The following is a 21893-nucleotide window of genomic DNA, read 5'->3' as shown; positions in this document are numbered from 1 at the left end:
AGAGCTACTGGTGAGTAAGGACAGTGAAATCAGGGCTCTGCTGGCTTTGCTAGTTCATGTGTTCAAAAGTTCACTCGGAGCAAGGAAACAAAACATGTTTTGTAGCTTGGCACTGTTTTGCTGTGGCATGTCATCAGAGTGCAAGGGGTTCAGTAATTTTCTTGATATTTGGAGCCTGATGCTGAGGCAAAGAGGAACCTCACTGCTCCGCAGCAGGATCTGGGGTGCTGAGATTTGTCTCTACATCAGGGAGTTGAGCAGAGGAGAAAGAGTGCACAGAACAGGAAAGAAGCAGCTCAGGACAGGTGGAAGGCTGACTCTGGGGCAGCAGATACTCAGGGCAGCTGTTCCCTGCTTGGGCTGGTCAGGTGCCTCAGCGTGAACAACAATGGTCATCAGGTCTCTCCAGATTTCCCAGGGCCCCTTCTGCTTCAGGATCTGTAGCCCTAAAGCTGCTCCTGGCGTCCACAGCACCTAGCTTGCTCCAGGTCCTGAAGCTGTCACCATGGTGATAGCAGGCATGTCAAGCAACATCAGAGATGCTCACCCGGTGCTCTCTGCGGGACTATGGTACCAGGATGCTAATGAGGGCACCTTAGGGAAAGAAACTGGCATCTGTGAGTCCCTGCTTGGACCCGGGAGGCTGCAGACCATGGCGACCACAAGTTCCAGGCAATGTAAACAAAGCCAGCGCCATGCACACTGATCATGCCGATCAGTTCTCTAGCTGGCTTCTGGAAAAAGTGGCGTTGAAAACCAGGCTTGCAGATGGAAAGGAGAATGAAATACCAGGCCAGGCCAGCCCGGGGGAAACATCGTACACGTATACCCTCTCTGGGTTTCTGCCCCTGCATGAGGAATGTGCCCCTCCCTGCCAGGACAGCTTCCCCCCCCCCAGCCTCATTAACTAACTGATGGGTAACAAAGGCAAGCAGATGGCCCCTACCTCCCCTAGCCAGCTGCCAACCCCTTTGCTTTAGGGTTTGTAGTCCGAAAGCTGCTCCTCATGTCCACCATGGGCTGCACCATGGGCCTCCAAGCCTGCAGCAGCAGTGTTCCCTGGGGTCTGAGAGCAGAGAATAAGGCCGAGAAGCTACGACCATAACAGATAGCCTGAGTTGCTGACTAAGTGGAGGAGACTGAGGAGGAGCGGCCGAGGGGTGTGCGAAGCCCAGGAGTGTTCCAGGCGAAGGCAGGTGCCGGAAGAGAGTGGGCTGTTGGGACCTTGTCCACCATACTCTTCATATCAGGAAGATAAAGGCATCCTGGGAAAAAGTGTGTTGTCCTCTGTGATGACAGCAGATATGGGCCACTGGGTGTGATGACAGGGACCTGCTGGCAGCCTGATCTCCAACAGTGTCGCTGAGGAAGCTTGGTGATAAAATGTAGCTAATCTCTCTAGCTGCTTGACTGAGAATGGGCAGAGAGTGGGAACGAGGCAGATGTGAAGTTAGGAAAGTTTCTCTGAGTCGCAACTGTTATTATTGTGCAACAAGGAGATAAGAAAGCAAATTAAAAGGCTGGGAGAAGGGATGCAGCAGAAAATGACACTATGTGTGCTTTGGCCCAATTCCCGGGAGCTCATCAAGGTGGGTGTGAATTGGATTCCGGTACCAGAGGATGCGAGGGAGGACTGCTCAGGACCACAGGGGGAGGCTGTTGAGGAACAGACCTGGAGGGAAGGACGTGCCAGGTATTTTAGGTGTACGTGGGGCTACAGTGAGACATTGCTGTGGTCACGAGGAACATGGTGAGTGTGAGAACAAAACCCGGCTTGGCCAGAAAGGCAACAGGCCACACAGCAGCCACAGAGATCAGAGTCTGGGTAGAGACGTTAGAGCTCGAGAGCGAAGGGGTATGCAGACTTCCTGGCGAGTCTCAGCGCTCAGGCCACAGTGAGCTCAGGCACACCCTGCTGCTCGTCACTCATCCGTGTTACCTGCTGTGTGCCAGGTCCAGGGCTGGGTGCTAAGGTCACAGACACGGGCCTCACAGGGTCTCTCACCTCAGCCTTGTTCCCAGGTTAAAAGAAGAGACAGCCAGGAGCACAGCTCATCCAAAAAGTCACTTTTCTGTTCATGCAATATTTCTCAACATTTTATTCACTTCTTCCTTTTTTTGGTACCAGGAATCAAACTCAGGACCTCTCACCCTTGCCAGGCGCCGTGCTGCTGAGCTGCATTCCCAGCCACCACCTCCCTCTTAAAATAAGGAGTCCCAGCCTCCTTCTCTTCTCAGTGTTGTTTGAAGAACTCTCCTCTTCCTCCCAGCTCTCAGTGTTGGAGGGTCCTGAACCCAGTCTTTGAATGGATCCCTTGTCTCGTCTAGCTTTACCCTTTCCTCCCTGAGTCCCATGGCCTTAAATACAGCTGGAGGCTAATGACTTGGAAGCATAGGACACTGGCCCAACTGCTCCCCTGAACCCCAGTTTGTCTCCGTGACATAACCAGTGGGTGTTTGAATGGGCATCTCAGGCTCAGCATGTCCAAAATCAAACTTTGGGTCTCCGATTCTACCCTTGTTTTCATCTCGGTGAAACTGAAGTCATTCTCCCAGTTACGCAGGTCAAAAAATCTCAGTGTCACCCTAACTCCTCCCCTTTCCTACCTCACTCACTCTACTTAAGCAAAGCACGCTCGCTCCACCATGAAAGCCTGCCCTGGGTCTAGCCATTTCTCATGATCGCCAACAGTACCATCTGGATCCAAGCTGCTGTCATTTCTCAGTGCCTGGCACATGCTAGATGCTCACTGAATAAGCTTGGGCAGAACAATGTCTGAGTGATCCCTGCATTTTCTCAGCCTGCTCCTCCCTTTCCACTTACTCATCAGGCTACTGCTACATCAGTTAGGAACACACACCTCCACTTTGCAAGGATGGAGTAACAGCGCTCAAATCTACCCTTCAGAATGCAACAGCCAAACTTAGAGAAAAATATGAACCGACAGCTTTCAGTACTCTAAACAATAAGCAGCAAAGGGCAGCAATCCCTAGCAAACAGGACACACATAAGATGAGCCCTATGACTGTCCCAGATTACTCCCTTGGGAGACTTTCGAGACCAGAGCACAGAGAGGAAGGAGACATGCAGGGGGAACTTGACTGATCCCTTGGGTTAAGCTGACACAGAAGGGAACCCAAAGAGACCAAGCAGCTGGAGCATGCAGAGAAGAATATTGGCAAGGAGAGAAGTGCAGGGAGAGAGAGTGGGAACCTGAAGAAGGCCCTTTCAAGGATTCCGCTGAGCATTTTCAGTACACACCAGTGAGTCAGCTGCTCCTGTTTGAGGCATGAACCATTGCCTGCAAGTAGGCACCGCAGTCCTCACCTCTCACTCAGGGCCTGACGCCACCAGCCAGACTGGAAAGCCAGTGCTTCACAGGGCGCCAGGTAGAGTACCTAAAGAGGTCTTTCTGTAGTAGTGCAGAAGGATTGGTCCTTAGACTGTGCCCTGTTGCCATCCTGCTGAAAAGCATGCCTTAAAAGGACAGAATTCTTTCCAGGTAACTTCACTGCATCCCAGAAACAAGATTCAAGAATGATCTCAGAAATATAAAAATATCCAGCATCCAAGAAGGTAAAATTCATAAGGCATGCTATCTACTCTGAAGGTCCCCCACTCACAGAATTTCCCCATAATGAGGAGGAAGCACTCTATAGATTGAAATAAACCCAGACTTGGCACAAATGTGGAGTTAGCAGACAAGATATCCAAAGTTAACACACCACTGCAGTTCACATGTTCAAAGAGTTTGGTTGGTGTGTGCAATATATAAAAACACCCAAGTCGACCTTCTAGAGATTAAAACTACAGTTTCTGGGATGACGAATTAACTGCCTCCATCCCTCAGTATCTGTCAAGACCCTGCTTTGCATAGTCTTATATAAATTGACAGAAGGTAATATTTGCATATAAACACTGCATCCTCCCGCATTTTATCAACTCTAGATTACTTCTAATATCTCACACAATATAAATGTTGTGTCAATGGCTGTCATATTGCATTGTCTAGGGGATAATAGCAAGAAGAAAGGTCTGCATGCTCAGAACAGATGCAATTTTTGAAAAGATTTTCAGTTCATAGTTGGTTGAATTGCAGAGCCCAGGGGTGTTAAGATTATACTGTGCCTGATATTAATTGGAGATCAGATGTTATAGAAGAGATTAGAGTACTCACAACAATACAATAAAATTGTGCAAAATGAAACACAGAAAAGAGAATCAGTGAAAATTACCAGGAAGTAGTGGGATAGATTCAATAGAGTGATATGGGTTAATCATGTTCCTGAAGGAGAGAGAAGAAAATAATGCTTGAAAACATAAGTTAAATGGTTGTTAACTTATTTATATCTGTTTATGCTTACAAATTCACCGGTGGGAGATGCCCAGTGACTCCCTAATACTCGGTCACACACACAAATGCACACACACCGTGAAAATTACATCAAGACAAATCATAACGAAACTTGCCGGATCCATTGATGGGAAAATCTTAAAAACAGCCAGTCAAAAAGACACAGTATACACTGAGTCACGAAAGTAAGGCTGACACCGAATGCCCAATAATAAGGGTAAGGACAACAGCAGACCTTCCTGCTAAGCTTGGACTTTCTTTCCTGCTTCCAACTGGACATTTCTTCCTGGTTGCCCTTGGAAACCTGCAGCTCATCTTGTCCCATGTCACACTGAATTCCCTACCACCATTGTTCCTTTGATAGGCATCTATGACTGAGCAGGACTTGCAGCCCTCAGCTGCTGACCTTCAAATAGCTTGGCTCCCAGAGGTCTCCAGAGAGCTGGCTAAGTTTTACTCCCCCTCTTGGCAGTTTCCTGCCAAGTTTCCAAGGGCCTGGGCGAGACCTGTATCCAGGACTCCGCTACCCTTCTTGCCATAGCTCCCTGCAGTGGACTGCACTCTGCCCAAGGGCAGGCATCAGAGTCTGAACTGTTGACCACTGAATACCCAGCACTGGGGAAGGAAGGGCCCTGCCACCTACAGGAGGGCTAGAGAGGAAGCATGCCTCTATGACTACAGTCTGGTGTAGATAGGGAAGCCTCTCATATGTGTGAGTGGAAGGAAGGAAAAAGGAAAGCGAGAAGGGAAGAGAATAGAGGAAAAACGGAAGGAGCAGGCAGGAAGAGGAAGACAGGAGCATGCAAAGACTAGAACTTGATGAGGCTTTGCAGAATCTTAGAAGACGGTTCACAAAAGGAGACTTCAGAGGCTGAAGCAAAGGCAGTGGGGGACCAGCAGCTGTGGGCCTCCATAGAAGCGTGCGTGAGACCTTCTAGGTGACCAGATGTCCCAGATTCTTGCACAACCAAGCCTGCTCTGACTTCAGGTTCTATTTAATGTCAGGCCACGCCAAACAGTTCCCACCATGTGTGTGCAGGGATCTCCCCCATGACTTACAGCCTAGGAGGTGATGCTAAGTTCCGAGTCCCCCCAACTAAATTTTCCTGCCTGCACTGAGAAGCTTTTCCTGAGCTTTCCATCCCCGGGACCCGTAGACTCTCTCTAGCTCCTGGAGACATCCACTGCCAGGATCCCAACCGACATGACCTTCTGCTCTCCACCAAACCCCTATTGCCACAGTGTCTTATCTTGAGAAAGGGACATCTTGCCCCACATATGCTCACTCAGAATTTAGCAATCAGAGTCATCCAGGACTGATGGCACATCCTCATAATCTCTGCACTCCAGGAGGCTGAGGCAGGAAGATTGCAAGTTCAACCTCAGCCTAGGAAATTTAACAACCTAGAAAAACTCTGTCTCAAAGTAAAATGACTGGAGATTTAGGTCAGGACAAAAGCTCTGAGTTCAATCACCAGTATCAGAAAACAAAAAAGGAAAGAAAAGAAACTTATACATTGTCCTTGATACCTCCCACCTAGTCTTCAAATCTTGCTGACTCTCCTGCTGAAATCTCTCCAGCACTTTCTCCATGCAGCCAAGTTCTCAGTCTCCTCTGTCTGCCAATGAGTGCTAAGGGGTAGCTTGTGGGGAAGGAAGGGCCTGCCACCTACAGGAGGGCTAGAGAGGAAGCATGCCTCTATGACTACAGTCCGGTGTAGACAGGGCCTATATACGCTGCTCCAGACTCAAACTGAAAGCCAAAGCAAAGTACTGGGCCCTCAGCAGCCCTGAGCACCTGCCTGGCTTGCTGCCTGGCTCCAGAATCTTCCCTCAGCCAGGGCTTAGCTGTCAAAGGGTTTGCCTGAACCCTGGTCAGGGAGTCTTCAAAGGCCAAAAGCAAAGGCTGCCATGCCAGCAGGGTTTCTGGGAGTAGTGCCGCAGAGCATTAAGGCTTCCCTGCCTGGGGGTTCCTAAAGCAGCACACCCCATGGCTGAGGCGGGGCTCCAGCAGGGAGGCAGAGGAGGCAGTTATGGGGAAAGGCTCAAGGGCGCCCCAGCACCCTCTACAGAACCAGGCCCTCACCAGCCACACCACCCCCACCCTACCCCACCCCCATCCGTTCCCTCCCTCCCACCCCTCCTCACCTTCCTGAGCGGTGACAAAGGCTCAGCTCCCTCAGGGCAAGCCTATATGGCACTCACTGTGACTGTACTCCTAAAGCCGCCAGGATTTCACTTCACTACTCTGACAGGCCACAAATTCGCCCAAATGACCATTTTCCTCAGCCCCTGGTTGGGCTGTACACACCAGAGCCCATGCCAAACCCTGCCCACAGCCCACACACTTCCTTAGGCTCCAGCCCCAGTCCCCATGGAGGGCACCAGCCTGTGACCACAGGAAGGTGTCAGCTTCCTCACCAATCAGATGGCTTCAGCCAATATCCGATGGTTCATCCACACCGCCTCCAGTCAGAAGCTCGCCCTTGAAGGATGTTTTCCCGCCCAGGGCCAGTAGGGCTCCAGATCCCTCAACAATGCAGCTGGCAGCCTCTCAGTCTGGAGCTGTCTACTCAGCCTGACTCCAGGGATGGAGGCTGGCAGGCCCAGAGCAGCTCATGCCCAGAGCTTAGGTGAGCTCAGCACTGGCCCAGGGTGCCTCCTGCCCCCTGGAGAAGCTGTCCTACCAGGTGGCCTTGCACACCCAAGGCTGTCAGGTTGTCGGCAGCGGGTAACGGGTGGATGCTGGCTGTCTGTTGTGGAGGCTGCTTCTCAGCCTAGACCCGGGAGCTGGCCCCTCCCAGGTCCCCCAAGGGACTCTCCTAGAGTATGCTCAGGGCTTTGTACCTGGAAACCGCCAGCTCACACTCACAGCCACCACACACCTGCCCTAAGGTGGTGCCATAGGCGAGAAGCCAAGTGAGAGACTTGAGCCAGGGGTGCAGCTGGACTGAGGAAGAAGCCATTCCCTCCCTCCAAGACCCCCTAGAACTTGGCCTCCAAGAGGGGCTGGGCCAAGGAAGGGAACTAACAGAGAGTCTCATGGCAGTAGGGTACACCAGAGCTCCTCCCACATATCCTGTCCACCTTCTCCAGCCATAAGAAAGCCATAGGGATACGGAAGCATTGGAATATTACTTTTCAACTTTTGTCCAGGGCTGGTGAAGACCACAAACCAGGTGGGTGGAACAGAGTGTGACCTAGGGCTCACACTTTCTGCACCCACTCAGAGGCTCCAGGCTCCGAAGATGAGCCTCACCTTCAGGGGTTGCATAGAAAAGCTTAAGTGACATCCAGTACACAAAGCCTGGGGCGCAGGCAGGTACAGGTGATCTATCTGTGACAGCATAAGATTGACAGGCACGTGCATCCTGCCAAGGGTGAGTTATCTCCCTGTAGGGACTTGAGCCTGGGGGCAAGGTGTCCTGTTAACTGCTTTTAGGAGACTGTACCCGTGCATGACACACACAATTACTTGTAAAATGCAGTATACATGACACAAAGCGTGTATAATACCAAGTGGTGGTCAGAACCAACTTCCCTTGCTGGGGCAGGTGTTTTGTAGAAAGGGCACCCTAAAAGACAGAGGGGTATAACCTGGCCAGAGGTTCCCCTCGGGAGTCTCTGAGGCTTTCCTGTGGGGTGTGAGAACTGACCCCCAGCCCTACCAGCCAGGAGCCAGCCAAGCAGCCGCAAGGCAGGGCAGGCTCCCTAGCTCCAGCTCTGAGCCGTTCCTCCGGGGGCCATGCTGTTTGTTTGCAGCTCAGCTAAATTGCTCCTGGGGGAACCTTTGGTTCACAACACATTTCCAACCAGACCTTTTCTGCAAACATGTCTGTGTCTACGCAGGCACACACCACACCCAGGCCCCAAAGCGCAGACCTGGTCCTGCCCGCCTGCAGCCTTTTAATGCTTAATGCCCCTCTGCCTCTTGGGCCCTAGCCTGCCCCAAGGCTGCAGGGTGGAGGGGACGTCTGCAAGAAGAATCCCCAGCCCTGCTTCTAGGCCTGGTGCGATTCTTGGGTTTCTGGGGCCCTTTTGCAGGGGCATAGGGCCCTTGGCTCTCCTATAACCCGGTGTTGCTGTCTCCCTGTTCTCTGTATCCCCTGCATCCCACTGCACCCCACTGTCCTCTGTTCTGCGCTGAATAACCAAGAGTCAGTTCACTCAGAGTCCTCCTTTAAGCTTTCGGCAAGGCTGAGGTTCTGGGGCACAAGCACAGCACCCCACAGGTCTGGACTGGGGGGGCGCTGCATCTTGTCCCAGAGGGACTGCAGTCTCTAGAGTGTCCAGAGAGGAGGCTGGACATGATACAGGGCTCATCTGAGGACCAGAAAGGCGTGGACACTACGGAACAGGGGAGCAGGGGAACCGGCTCTGGCCTAAAGCCTCTTCTTTCCCCGCTGCATCCTCTCTGTCACTTCCTTTGCCTCTCCTTCTCCTTCTGTCTCCTTCCCTCTTTCTTTTTTTCCCCCTCTCTCTTTTCCTCTCTTTTCTCTCCCCCAGATGTTTCTGTTCATTTCGTATCTGACATATCTGACGTACCTGGCACTCCCACCTTGTAGGTGAAGGAGTCTTGGCAGGTTTGGGAGACAGGAAAAGGCCCACTTAGCTACAAAGCTAACGAGAATGTTCCAGGTTCTCATTTGTTAAGGTTTAGATCTAAAATATGTCACCAAAGTCCTGCGTGTTTGGGAGGTGATTGGATCATGGCTAGCTCCATCAGGGGATTCAGCCAGGGATGACTTCACAGCTGAATGTGCCGGGAGGGAGTGGGCCCTGGTCGGACGTGGTCACTGAGGGTGACCTGAGAGAGAGGATTCTTGAGCCCAGCTCCTCCTTTGGTGGCCTGCCTCCTGGTTGCCCTGGACTAAGCAACTGCCTTCCACCACACCTTCCCACCATGCTGTTTCTGCCTCAAAGCCAGACTCGGACTGAACCAGTGGAAGCTTCTAACCAAAATAAAATTTGCTGTCTTTAAGTTGTGAGTAACAAGTATTGTGACTCGGTGATGGGCAAGTGATTATCACGGCCCCCCGGACAGATGTGTATTGATGCGTTGGTCCCAGGAAAAGCAGCAGCAGCTCTTGCACAGGTCTCTGTCAACACCCTGTGCTTGGCCCCGCCCAAGGTGCACTTTAAGGGGCTGTGGCCCCAGTCTCGGGCTACTCTGCCTCCCGAGCTTCGTCAGGACTCCACGCACAGGGAGTCTGCAGGAAGCAAGCCGCTCCCCAGTCTGTGATTCAGGAGACCAGCCCAGCCCGGGCCCTGTCTCTGAGTGTCTCCCATCTCTGGGACTCACTTTCCTCCTGCACAAGTTGAGCAGTTCCCGGCTCCTCTCAGAGTCTCCGCCATGCCCTGCAGAGCTGTGTCCTCATGAGCAGGCACTGGGAGAAACCAACAAGGAAGCCCTGGGCCTGGGCTGGGGTCAGTGAGGAAATGAGGGCACCACAATTCCCGGGTGACGGTGGCAGCCTGGTCGCAGCCACCCCATCTGACTCTGAACCCTCCGCGCTGTCAGTGAGCCTCAACCACCAGGTCACCGCTGTCACTTAATCTTTACTGTGCATTGGCAGAGCCCAGTGTACAGTGCGGAAGCAAATGCAGAAAGAAAGCCAAAGTCAAAGCAGAAGATGGAACAGGAGGGACAGTGAGGCCACAAAGCCCGCCACTTATGTCACTGTAATGGGAGACGTCACTATCCTTTGCCTCCAAAAGTCCTCTGTGCCACCAGCCTGCTCAAAAGCACAGGGGTTGGGCAGAATGAGAAAATGACCCAACACTGTCTGGGAGCTGGGAGCTGGGAGCAGGGAGCAGGGTGGCCAAGGGCATGGGAGCACAGGCAAGGGGTGAGGGCAGGTGGAGGGCGAGCTCGGGGTGGCTGTGGCCACGGCTTCAATGGTGGATCCACAGCCACAAGTTGGCAATGCAAGCTGACACCATCACTGTGAACAACACTGCCTCCTTGAAGCACCAGGCAGCATGATGATCTTCGAGGGCACACATGCGATCAGTGATCACCAGCAGCTGTGGAGAGACCAGAGTCAGGGCTGGGGAGCAGGACTCTGCCTGGGGGCCCAAGGCACAGGGAGGTTACTCCAGCCCATGCCAGCTGCTGCAGGGGACAGGAGTGACACAAGAACAAAAAGGCCCATTGACCTAGGACTGATTGCCTTCCAGCATGTCAGGGACAGAGGAAGGAGTGAGGGTGGGCACCAAGGTGGGTGCCACTGAACCTGACCCCGCTTCACATGCCACAAGCTGAGATTCGTACACAGGCTCTGCAGACACAAGGGCATGCCCCTCGCTCCTGTGTGCCCAGCCTTATATACACTCCCTAAGCCCAGCTGTGGACACTGCCCCCACCACCAGCATGCTCACCTGTCTTCTTACGATTTCCATCTCCACTCCATTGAGGTTTGCCAGGTCAATCTCTGCCATAATATCTGTCCTCAGGTTTCTGGGGGAAAAGAAAGGACAAAAGGGCAGAGCTGCCAGTGGTCCCAGACTGGGTCTGGCAGAGAGCAAAGCCATGTGGGCAAGCAGGGTAAACCCAGGGGCTTCTCTGACAGGGATTCTGCCAGCCTGCGGTCTTTCCTGTTCTTGGTAAAGAAGGACTAGGTCTTAAGAGTAGGAAGCCAGTCATGTCAAGCCTGCCATGAAGTATCTGGAGGCCCCACGTGGACAGAGGCAATGACCCCAATACTCCAAGGACCCGTGACTGCTTCCCAAGCAAGCTGCTATCTCAACCAACCGAGCCTTAAGGTGCTCCAGCTCTTACTGATTTTGATGGCCTTTGAAGCTGTCAGGATACTCCTTGAAAAAGCCATTACTGCGGCCTGGCTTTCTGGACCTCCTGGATGCCTGTCTCTGGTGCTCCTACAGAAAGGAAGGGGTGCTCTAAGCCACCAGCTTGGCCCCACCTAGGTGGTTTCCCCACACAATGTCCAGAACCGATGGCAGACCCCATGGTGCACCCCAGTCACGTGATGCTTGGCCCTCTGGAATCAGGAGCTGGCAGCTTGAGAACACTAGCAAAGCCTGGGAACCCACAGGTATGCTGTGTGCCACCACACCACCCTCACCTTGTTTCTTAGTAGTCCCTGCCCTTTCAGGCTGTCGTGAGGGAAAAGTAGTGACAAGGGTCTCTGTCCCCTGCCAGAACTTTACCTGAAGACATCACCTGAAAGTCCAAGCAAGCTACTGGGCAGAATGCAAAGCTTACTCTTTTTTTTTTTTATTCCCAAGAGGTCACTGACCTCTTATTCATTGGGGACAGAAGCATTTCAGCATTTATCCTTTCTCTGCAACTTTGGTGCCTTTCCCCAGCAGCTTTTTCGCCTGTACAGTCACTATGTTCGCATAATTTCCCTGACCCACAGGATTGCCCCTAAAGGATCGGCCACAGAAATGAGGGACACAGGAGATTCCCTCGAGCAGTCGGTTTTCTGTTCTTCTCCACCCTTGCTGCCTTTTCCCAGTAATCTTTGCAGTAATAATTACAATCAACTTTCTGAAACCTCTCCTCACTCAAGGTGACTACCATTTAAAGATTCTACCCCGAAACATGAGGCTCATGTGAGTCCTCATAATAGGCAGGCAGGTCTCCTTCTGAGGCCAGCTTTATATACACTCCCTAAGCAATATGTGTGCAGACATTCTGGACTCCCAGTGTTGAACTCCCAGAATGCCAAAGGACAGCTCTGACCTTTTACTAGACCATCCCCCTCCCCACCCTCATTTGCCTGCTTGGCAAATCAACTTCCGGCCCCACTTGATCCTGAATGGTTAGAGAGGAATCTCTACAACCAGTACTTCCTACCCCACCCCAGTCAAGGTGTGCCAAAGACCCCAGACAATATCACCTTTCTGGCCCCGGGGGCATTTGCATTCCAAGATGATTGGGCTAAAATGGCGGCAGTAGCCTTTGGCTTTGGCTTTCGAAGCCTCTGAGAGACACTCAGGGACAGGGATTGACGATCCAGTACATCTAGAGAAAAGAAAAGAGAACCTAGGAACACCACAAAAGTTGTACCAGAGCCTGGAGGGCACAAGACATACCAGATACAAGACAGGGTCGCAAGATTTCTTAGGAATCATTCAATGACCACTGACCACTCAAGATCCCAGATCTGTTTGTTCATCTGTTCAGAAGACCAGGAAGTATTTACTGACCACCAAATTCTGGCCTTGGTGATGGGAGAGAAAGAGCAACAACCAAGAGACACGATCCCATCCATGAAGGAAGTGAAGATGTACAAAGGAGACTGGGAAGCACAAAACAGAAAACAGTCCTTCAGTGCGAACTCACAAGAAATTCTCCCAGAGTGGCGAAGGCAGGGTGACATGGTGGAAAGGAATTCCTGCCTCTGGAAAAGTAGGAGCCGACACTGAGGAGGAGACAGGGTTCACTTGAGGGGATCTAGGGCAGCAGCAGGCACAAAGGCTGGAGGGAGAAGCAGGCTTAGGCTGTTAGGAGAATGAACGTAACTGTCGTGTGGAATTTCCGTGTATGTCACAGCAGGAAATATATTGAGGAGCTGGCCCTGATAGGATCTTGTAGATCATGGAGTGTGGATGTGACTCAAAAGGGCTGGAGAAAGGACTGATCGATCTTATAAACAGTCCCCAAAACGTATTGCAGTAGACCCAGTGCTGGCTGAGATGAGGGGAAGAGAGAGGAAGCACAAGTGTTTTTCCCACCCACCACCCACTTGGACTGCAAACTTCTCACATCCTTTCTTCTTCTCAACTCCTGTGCTACCAGAAAACAAATACCCCAAGGCCCAGACACATACATGCACATGACAACAATGCATACAGATGCATACATGCATACATCTGAGCGTCACACTTTCTCCAACATACACACACACGCGTGTGTGTAGACAGAGGTCTGTGTGCATTGGCCGGAGCCAGAGAACATTTTGGGGATCCTCACCAGGTATCATCAGGCTGTTTTGGCCTTGCCTAGGGCCTCCAGGCACCAGTTCCTCCTGCATGCACATTTCAATCTGCTCCTCGATGTTGGGAAGACTAGAGGCCATCACCCACAGCTACTCCGTTGTATGGCTCAGCTGAGAATGTACAGGCACCAGGCACAGAGGAGGCACTCATATGATCCCTTCTTCTGGGGGAGGAGTGTAAGGAAGACAGACCCAGTCATGGAGGTGGGGCCAGACTCTCTGGGCTCAGGCCTTGGACTTGGCACCTCCTGTTCCTGCTGTATCTACTTTGCTGGGACAACGTCCTTTTCCCCTGCTGCTCTGTAAGCAACTTAGAGGAAGAGATACAAGGCCGAGCCTTTGCCCTTGAGAGTCACCATAGCTCACAAACCCTTGATTCAGTAGGCAGATGGCAGATAGAGACTACGACAAATAAATGACATGTCAGTTCCTAAAATTCCCTGGACCTTATCCTCCTTACAGGAAGCCATTACTAAAGTTATGATCATAAATACCCTGTTGATTGTATTATTTGACTCTTGCATACTTAATTGATTCTACAGATACCTTCAACTGCGGGCCAGATCCCAAGACAAAAGGCTAAACTTGGCCCTCAAACCTCACAGGGAGACCTTCTTAATACGGCTTTTCATGTTTTCAACAACAGAGATAAAAAATAACAATCTGATCTTTTAGCAGTGACACTTGGAGCTCTGAGACAGGTAAACCATCACAAAGTGGAGCTGCCTGGGCCCCTCCTGGACCATGCTTCAAATGCAGCAGAAGGACACTGGGCAAGAGAATGTCCATCCTGGCGTTCCTTTGGGGCCTTACCCGAGGGCTACTGGACTGTCTTAGCCACCAGAGAGTGGATAAGCCATCCTCTTAACTTCTAGCCCTAACAGGAAATGCCATCGTTGCCAGATTCATCGCTGACAGATCTGCTTGGACTTGCTGCTGAAGACTGATGGGGCTCAGAGTCCACAGCCCCCATTAAGGTGTCCTTCTCAGAACCCCAAGTCCCACTGGAGGTCTCAGGTAAGATATTCTCTATACTTGTGGACATAGAGGCCATGTATAGGGTTCTTCCTGAGTTTTCAGACCACTATATTAAGTCCTCAGTCTCTATAGGGGGTGTTGATGGCCAATCTATGCAGCTTTTACAGACAGGGCCTATTTTATGCAGGTTCCAGACTCGCTGCTTCTCTGATCAATCCCATAGTTTGAGATACCTCTAACCCCACCTGCACAGCCCATGCCATGTCTATTTTAATTCATCTAAGGGATCCTTCAATTTTTCCTTAGTTCCCCAATATCCTATAGCTTCCAAATGTTTACAGGGACTTAAACCTATAATTAAGCGCCCTTTAGACAATGGTTTTCTTAAACCTACCCATTCACCACTGTAACCCTCCCATTCTCCTGGTACTCAAGCCTGATGGGTCTAGTACAAGACCTTAAGATACTAGTACAAGACCTTAAGATACTCAATAGTGCTGTTACCCCAATCCACCCAGTGGCGCCAAACCCTTATACCATGATCTCTTATATCCCTCCCTCCACCACTCACTTTATAGTTCTAGATCTTAAAAATGCCTTTTTATTCCTTTGTGTTTATGCAGACTGACCCACACACTCTGAGGTCTCAACAGCTTACACCCGTTATCTCTAGTAAAACCTCTCCTCAGGGACACACAGCACCCCCTTCCTTTCCTAGTCATCAGTTTCTCAAACACAACCCTGGTCAAGACTAAGATAAATTTTACTCACCTGCTCTGCCACAAAACTCTCAAATGTCTTCTCACCTTTGTTTGTACTTTTTCAGGATAAATAAAAGCCTTTCCCACAATCAGGGAGACTGCTGATACACTTACTAATGCCCTGTTACATAAAACCATCACAAGGACTACAACCAAGGTGGAGTAGCCCATACCTGGTCTTCTTGGCAACCTCAACAGCAGTCAAAGTTGCTAGACTGCCATCCTGGTTTCACATCACTCAGGCTAAGTGGTGACCTCCCAGCCCTAGATCTAACCATCCTTTTGCTCACTCATCTCCACCTCACCAAGGCCTCATAGCCACAACTCTCAGGCTAAGTCATGTTTTGTTATCCAATTTGGTTCCCAATTTCTTACATTCTATTAATTAACCTTTGTACAACAGGACTCTCAACAGTCTTTCCTAAAGACTCCCACATCATGCATAAGATCATCTTCATGTTGTTCTACTTGACAACTCTCTTAGTTCTCTCTGCCCTCAGCTGTTTGGTCAAATGTGAGATCCCTGAAGGCAGGCTCTTACCTTCCCTACACAGCCATGGCCTTCCCCACCCCTCCTATTCTTTTCAGCTCAACTCCTGAACCAGAGACAAGCCTTACCTACCTCCCCTCTTAAATTTTACCCTTCCAGATGGGGGAATAATCACCTCTCATAACTTTACTCCTCCTAACCCCACACTTATTTTTCAGAATTCTACCTCACCGTGGCAATGATTCTACCTCAACATGGTCCTGGTAAAATGTTGTTTCTAAATCAAAGGCACCTTTCCTTCTACCTCACTTGGGTCCTTAAACATGATTAGTGGCCCACCTCCTCATATAACACCTTGTGTCTTTGTTTTTGCAGTCTAACATGCAAGCGTTCACCAGTGATAAAGTTGTCTTGGTTAAAACAAGTGGCACCAGCTTCTGCATGGGCATCAACCATCATCCCGTTGACACTCCTAAACCCCATTACAGAACCCCCTTTCAGCAGGAAACACTAAAAGAAAGAAAAACGTCACCCTTTTTCCAAGTGATAAAAAGATGGGAATGAAAGGATTTTGCCCTAAATGGGACACTGCAGGGGCGTGAGGCTGGAAGGCAGAACCCAGGGGCTCTACCTTGAGGTCACTTTCCCCGCCCCTAGGCAATTTACCTGTGGTGCGAAATGAATTCCAATGGGCTATTTGTGCATCAGTAATGCCCTTTAGACTCCACCCCAAACCTAAGCTATATGTATGCCCACCACAACATGTTCCCGGCAGAGAGAAAGCCAGACCTCAGTGGTGGGGGGGGGGGTCTCTCTTCCCATTCTTAAAATAAAGGCCACTTTTATTTCATATTTCCATCTTTTTAGCCACGCCGAAAATTCTATCAGAGATCACCTCCGTCACTTCTAGGGAGAGGCAGGGACTGGTCCAGAACCTGAAAGGTAGTTACCAAAGCAGGACCAGGCCCTCGTCTGATGCCTGCAAAGGCCACCTTTGGCCCATAATCCAGGTCATACCATCCCAACAAAGGGCTTCCTTATAGCACACACCTTTCCTCTTCCAGGCCCAAGTCCCCCAGGCAGAGGAGAGGGTCTCATCCTTATCTGAGTCAGCTTGACAGAGAAACCATGAGAATGAAGGGAGGGAAGGAGGACAATACAGGAGGGACCCGCTGCAGCCACTGGAGCCCCATGGACACGGGCCCTGCACTCCTTGTCTCAGTTCCCACTCAGCTCCCTCAGCTGACCGCTGAGAGCATCAGGGTCATGTGCCAGCTTGGCAGTGCCCAGGAAGCCCCTCAGACACAAGGCGAGGAGCTATCATTGCAGTATTTTGTAGCCAACTCTGAGTAAAACACCTCCCCTCCATAACACAGTGGGCCTTCACCCACAAAAGCCTTAAAAGTAGTGATTGGTGGGGCTGGGGATTTAGCTCAGCGGCATAAGCGCCTGCCTTGCAAGCAGGCAGTCGTGAGTTGGGTCCCTGGTACCGATAAAAAAGAAAAAGACAAAAAAAAAAGTAGTGACTGGTTTCCCTAAGGAAGGGGAATTTCTGCCTGAGGGCTGCGTTGTCAACTCCTGCAAGGGTTTCTGGCCTGCCAGTCTGCACTCCATCAGCTGCACAGCCACACCTCTCCACGAGTATGTGCATATCCGGATACATGTGAAAGTGACAGTTGACCGGAGCCGTGGGAGACAGGAGACCAAACTCGAGCAGGATCAGCTCTCAAACTTTATTACGTACAGCGAACCGGACCTGACAAGGTCCGCCACCCTCAACGTTGGTTCCTCTTCCGCCGTTGGGGGCAGGAACAACCTCTTATAAGGGGAAGCAGTATCCAATCACAGAGAAGCGCGCCTAACAAGCTGATAGGCTAGCGTCACGGGTAACTGGGCAGATATGACAATTTGGCGGGCTTGTTCAGGCCGGGAAGAACCCGGAAGCAGGAAATGGGCGCCATCATAGGCGGCTTCTGTAAATACATAAAACACGTATTGCAGTAAAACACTGTGCTACTGCCCGGCCCCAGTGCCCTATTCACCCCTCCTCAAACACGCTCACTTATTTAGCATTTTTGCCACTTTCTCAAGCAGTTCTAGAAGTCCCCATACCTGAGTGCCATCAAAACTACGGTGAATGCTGCTGCCAAGTGCCATCCAACCAAAAGACAAGCTGGAAAAGCATCACAGCGTCCTCAGTCACTGTGTTCCTGTGTGCTCCATGCTGGGCAGTCCAACTCCTTCCCAAAGTAAACATGATCGGACATGGAGGCAGGCAGGACAAAGCAACTACAGACACTCAGGAAGGAGCACTTGCGGAGCTGCTTCAGACAGCAGCAAAAATAATGGGATATGTGTGTTTAAAGCCAGGGGTAGTGTTTTGAGGGGATGCATGGTGCTGTGTCTTTTACTCTACTTACCTTTTTTTTCACTTTAAACATTTGTGGCAGTTTTGGATCATCGCACTGGTATACTCATACGTCTTGTTGGTTCTGTTACTCGGAGAATTTAATCCAACTATCAGTGCTCAGGGCTGCTGAGGGAATAGGAGGCTATCAGCGAAACAAAGAAAGTACAGAGGGGGCCCAGGTGGGAGAAGGAGGCTGAGCAGGAGGGAGGAGGTAGCAAGAGGAAGGCAAAGAGAGAAAAGGAGAAGAAAGGGAGGGGAGAGACTAGCTTACAGAAGGGGTCCTCCTTGGAGCTGCCTGCCTGACCCCAGCCCTCCATCCCAGCAGGAAGCACACAAGCCCTGCCTGCATTCCAGGGCTTGCAAGATCTGGGGAAGCAGCTGCAGTGAAACCTGAGCTGTCTTGGAGGGCCATCTTAGGAACCAAGGAGCTGCTGAGTATACATGGTGGGGCCTTCTGTTTTTGTCCGGCCACAGTTGTCAGATCGAATAAATAAAAATAAAAGGCAAGGAAGTTTGAAGTTCCAGAAAAGAAATCATTTTCAATATCAGAATTATTCTTCTTGCAACATTTGAGATATACTAAAAATCATTCATGGCTTATCTAGCATCTAAATGTAACAAGAGGCTGTATTTTATCTTGCAACTCTGCACTCTCTGTCCATCCTCCCCAGGATTTGACCTTGAGCATATCCTTCCCTCCTTTGGGCCTCAGTCTCCCTGATGGATAAGAATTTACATCTCCTGGATAATGCAGTGGGTGAGATGGAGGAGCGCTGCAAAGCCAGTAGAGCAGAACCGTGCTAGTGCTGGCAGGTCACACGGACCTGAGCTACTGATTCCAGACCAGCTTCCTGTCCGGCTGCCAAGGGGCCTGGACCCACAGGTCCCTTCCTGGGAATAGGCACACTGAGCCAGCTGGGGCACATGAAGAGGCACTGCCCCCTGGTGGCAGAGGCACTTGCCACCTAGAGCCAAGCAAAGAGTAGAGACCCAACCCATCGGTTCGTAATACCACACAGAAACCCTGGCGTGTCACATCCCTAGTCTCTCTTGCATTGGGTGCCAAATGTGGCTAGGAGGTGACAGTTAGAATTTGCCAGTGACTTTGAATGTGTCCCTCAGTACATCTCTAACATTAACCTTTTCATGGTCATATTTACAGCATAATTGCCTTTTCACATTGCCCTAAGGTCACGATAGAAACGTTCTCAAAGGCCTCACCCATCTGGTGTGCTAGTCCTGGCAGCCTGAAGGACTAGAGAACCCAGGATACAGACCGATCTGCCAAGTCTTGCATGGTGCCTGGGTCCAGGTGGGTGACCCATGGCCAAGTGTGCCTGGTAGCCTAGAGACCCAACACTCCTGTGACAGGTCCCAGGGAAAGAGGCCCAGAGCTCTTCTCACCTGGAGTTTTTGGGAAGGTGTGGGGGGGGGGGTGATGCAGGGCACTTACAACTCACAGTGTATCTGTATGTCTGTGTGCACAGTGGTCTTACACAAATTCGATCTTGCATCTGAGGTACATGCTATTCTAGTTTCTAAGTGAATAGTGTGCCTTGGGAATCTCCCTAGGGCAGTACAGCAGATGGGATTTCCTTCAAACCCAGCCCAACCTTTTCTAACCTGCTCAGGGCCATTCTGAATACCAGGCACCTTCACTTCTGTAAGCACCATAGCAGGAGAGCTGCCAGACATGCCTCTTGGCACACACGTACCAAAGTGTGTATACGCAAGGTGAAGAAGTGGAATCGTGAGTTTCCATGTCTCTGAGTTGCACTGACCGATATTGTCAAGTCGCTGCAAAGCAGGACCCACAAGGGGAAGAAAATGCTTCTGCTCAGCACGATCAACAGAAAACATTATGGAGCTTTTTAAAGCCATCATTATGCCAGGTGAAAAGTGATACCTATCTCATTGTTGCTTTAATTTAGATTGCTTTAATAATAAATAAACCTGTGTGGTTTTTCATTTGTTTATTGATCTTCTGTATTTCTTCCCTGTGAAATGCCTGCTGGAGGGTTTGGATCTTTATTAAAATAAGAGCTGTTTTATTAATACAAATGGATGGGAGAGAGTGAGAGTGCTCTCTCCTTTCATGCCAAGCAACTCCAATGAAATAGAGTAAAATAAATAGAATGGATCATCTTTTTCCCTAAGGTGATCTTGAACACTCTGCCTCCTACTGGGACCAAACAAACCCAGTTTATTGCATGCCAGTTCCGCAGAAATCTACAGGACACCCAGCCCCCAGGTGTCCAACTCGATATGCACAGCAGACTGGCAGCTGGGCAGGCCCGAGGACCCTCATCTGGCTGCCAGCATCCTGCCCATCCCCTGCACTCAACAACGCCTGCCTCCCAGCCCCAAAATCCTGACCATGTCTGCTCCCTGTTGGGAGCCGCGGCCGAGCCCGGTCGCCTTACTTGGCGGACATGAGGCCTGTAAGAAAGAGCAAAGCCTGAGCTAGATTACCCCTCCCATCGAGTGTGCTAAGATGGCGCTTATCTCCTGCTTCCTGCTTGGTAAACAACCCGCTCTGTAAGATAGTCTGCCTAGCAACAACTGATGTTAGCCAATCAGCCCGCATCGCGCGCTTTGAACTGATTGGCCACTGTAACCCTATAAAAGTGAGTGCCTCTCCCGCCACGAGAGAAGAAGCATGGAAGGAGCCTCGGAGAGCGGACCGGTAGAGGCTTCGGGACAGACTGTAGAGAAGAAGCACAGAAGGAGCCGCGGAGAGCGGACCGGTAGAGGCTTCGGGGCAGACTGTATAAGGAGAGAATAAAGAAAAGCCTGACCACTGCCAGATATTGTTGCGTGTTCTTCCTGCCGGCCGGGAGCGACACCGACAGCTCCCCATTCCCACCTCTCCTGTGTGCAGCAGTGGGAGGCTGTTCAAGCTGGAGTCAGTACTCACAAGAGTGATACCTAGCCCTGTTGCTAGGACATCTTGTGCAAGGTGCCTCTGCTCTGACCCTGCTTCCCATTGTTAAATTGAGACTGAGCTCGCTGTGTGTCCTGGTGTCAAGGAGGTGCCTCGGGCCACAAGGCCCCTCTCCTCGTGTAGAGTGGTCTGCTCTTGCTGCTTTCTTCTAAGTGGGGCTCCATGCAAGAGCTCATTCAAACCACGGATCTTACAGGTAAGTCCAAAAGCCACTGGGTATGAGGACTTCCTGCCTCTGAGCTATACCCGGAGTCTGGTCTCGGGCAGCTGCAGCCCCAAACCCAGGAGAGTGAGCCCACCAGCCACCAGCCCTCATCTTCCAGGTCTTCCAGGCTGCTAGCAGCTTCCTTTCACCTGTCAATGGAGCTTTCTGTGAACAATGCTTGCTCCTAGAAGCCGCTGGTCCTGAGGTCAACCCTGGAGTCACAGGAGGGGAGGGGAACTAACAGAACCTCAAAGAGACGGGGAGGACAGACAGAGGGACACAGGGTCAGACTGTAGAACTGTGACTAGCCCAGGGAAGGAAGGCCACGTTGGGAGCACAGGGAGGGGGATAAGAGTGGTAGGGCCACCTGGCACAACCCTTAAAACCACCCTGATTTCCACATGCACAGGGCCGCCGCAATTTCTATTTTTTGTCTCTCATTCAGCATGGTCATGGTGAACCAGAACTGACCACGCACTGGGCACTGGGCACACTGATAAAGCCTCTGTTCTCAGGGAGCTCCTACAGTGGCTGGCAGAGAGAATCCACAATACAGGGAAAAGGCCATGGGGCTGTGGGGACAGCAGTGAGGCACTGTTTTACGGCGGTCATGCCTACCTCTCAGAGAGTATGACAGGCGCTCACAGGAGTTTTCCTAACCTAAAAAGGGAAAGCCCAAGGGACATCTGATCCCAACATCGCCCCCACCCTTGCAGCCTCCAGCCACATCTTGCTACCTCCCATGGGGCCCAGAACGGGCAGAAAGTCCAGGAAGCAGTGGGGA

At 51.1% G+C, this 21893-nt stretch overlaps 1 protein-coding gene across 1 annotated transcript; it reads right to left on the bottom strand.

Moving 5' to 3' along the window:
• Positions 1-9984: 9984 nt before the first annotated feature.
• Fate1 (fetal and adult testis expressed 1) lies at positions 9985-13481 on the bottom strand. Its single transcript, XM_063245664.1, has 5 exons — positions 13297-13481; positions 12221-12345; positions 11137-11234; positions 10737-10815; positions 9985-10382 (listed from the first exon to the last, which is right to left on the bottom strand). The coding sequence occupies exons 1-5, from the start codon at positions 13400-13402 to the stop codon at positions 10251-10253; spliced, it is 540 nt and encodes a 179-aa protein (XP_063101734.1). The 5' UTR covers positions 13403-13481; the 3' UTR covers positions 9985-10250.
• Positions 13482-21893: the final 8412 nt, after the last annotated feature.

This window comes from Cavia porcellus, unplaced genomic scaffold (assembly GCF_034190915.1).
Source record: "Cavia porcellus strain 051 isolate PalLab524CR breed Dunkin Hartley unplaced genomic scaffold, mCavPor4.1 scaffold_3, whole genome shotgun sequence".
NCBI classification, from domain to species: domain Eukaryota; kingdom Metazoa; phylum Chordata; class Mammalia; order Rodentia; family Caviidae; genus Cavia; species Cavia porcellus.
The sequence above is the reverse complement of the archived record's forward strand: the minus strand, read 5'-3'. Positions and strand labels throughout refer to the sequence as shown.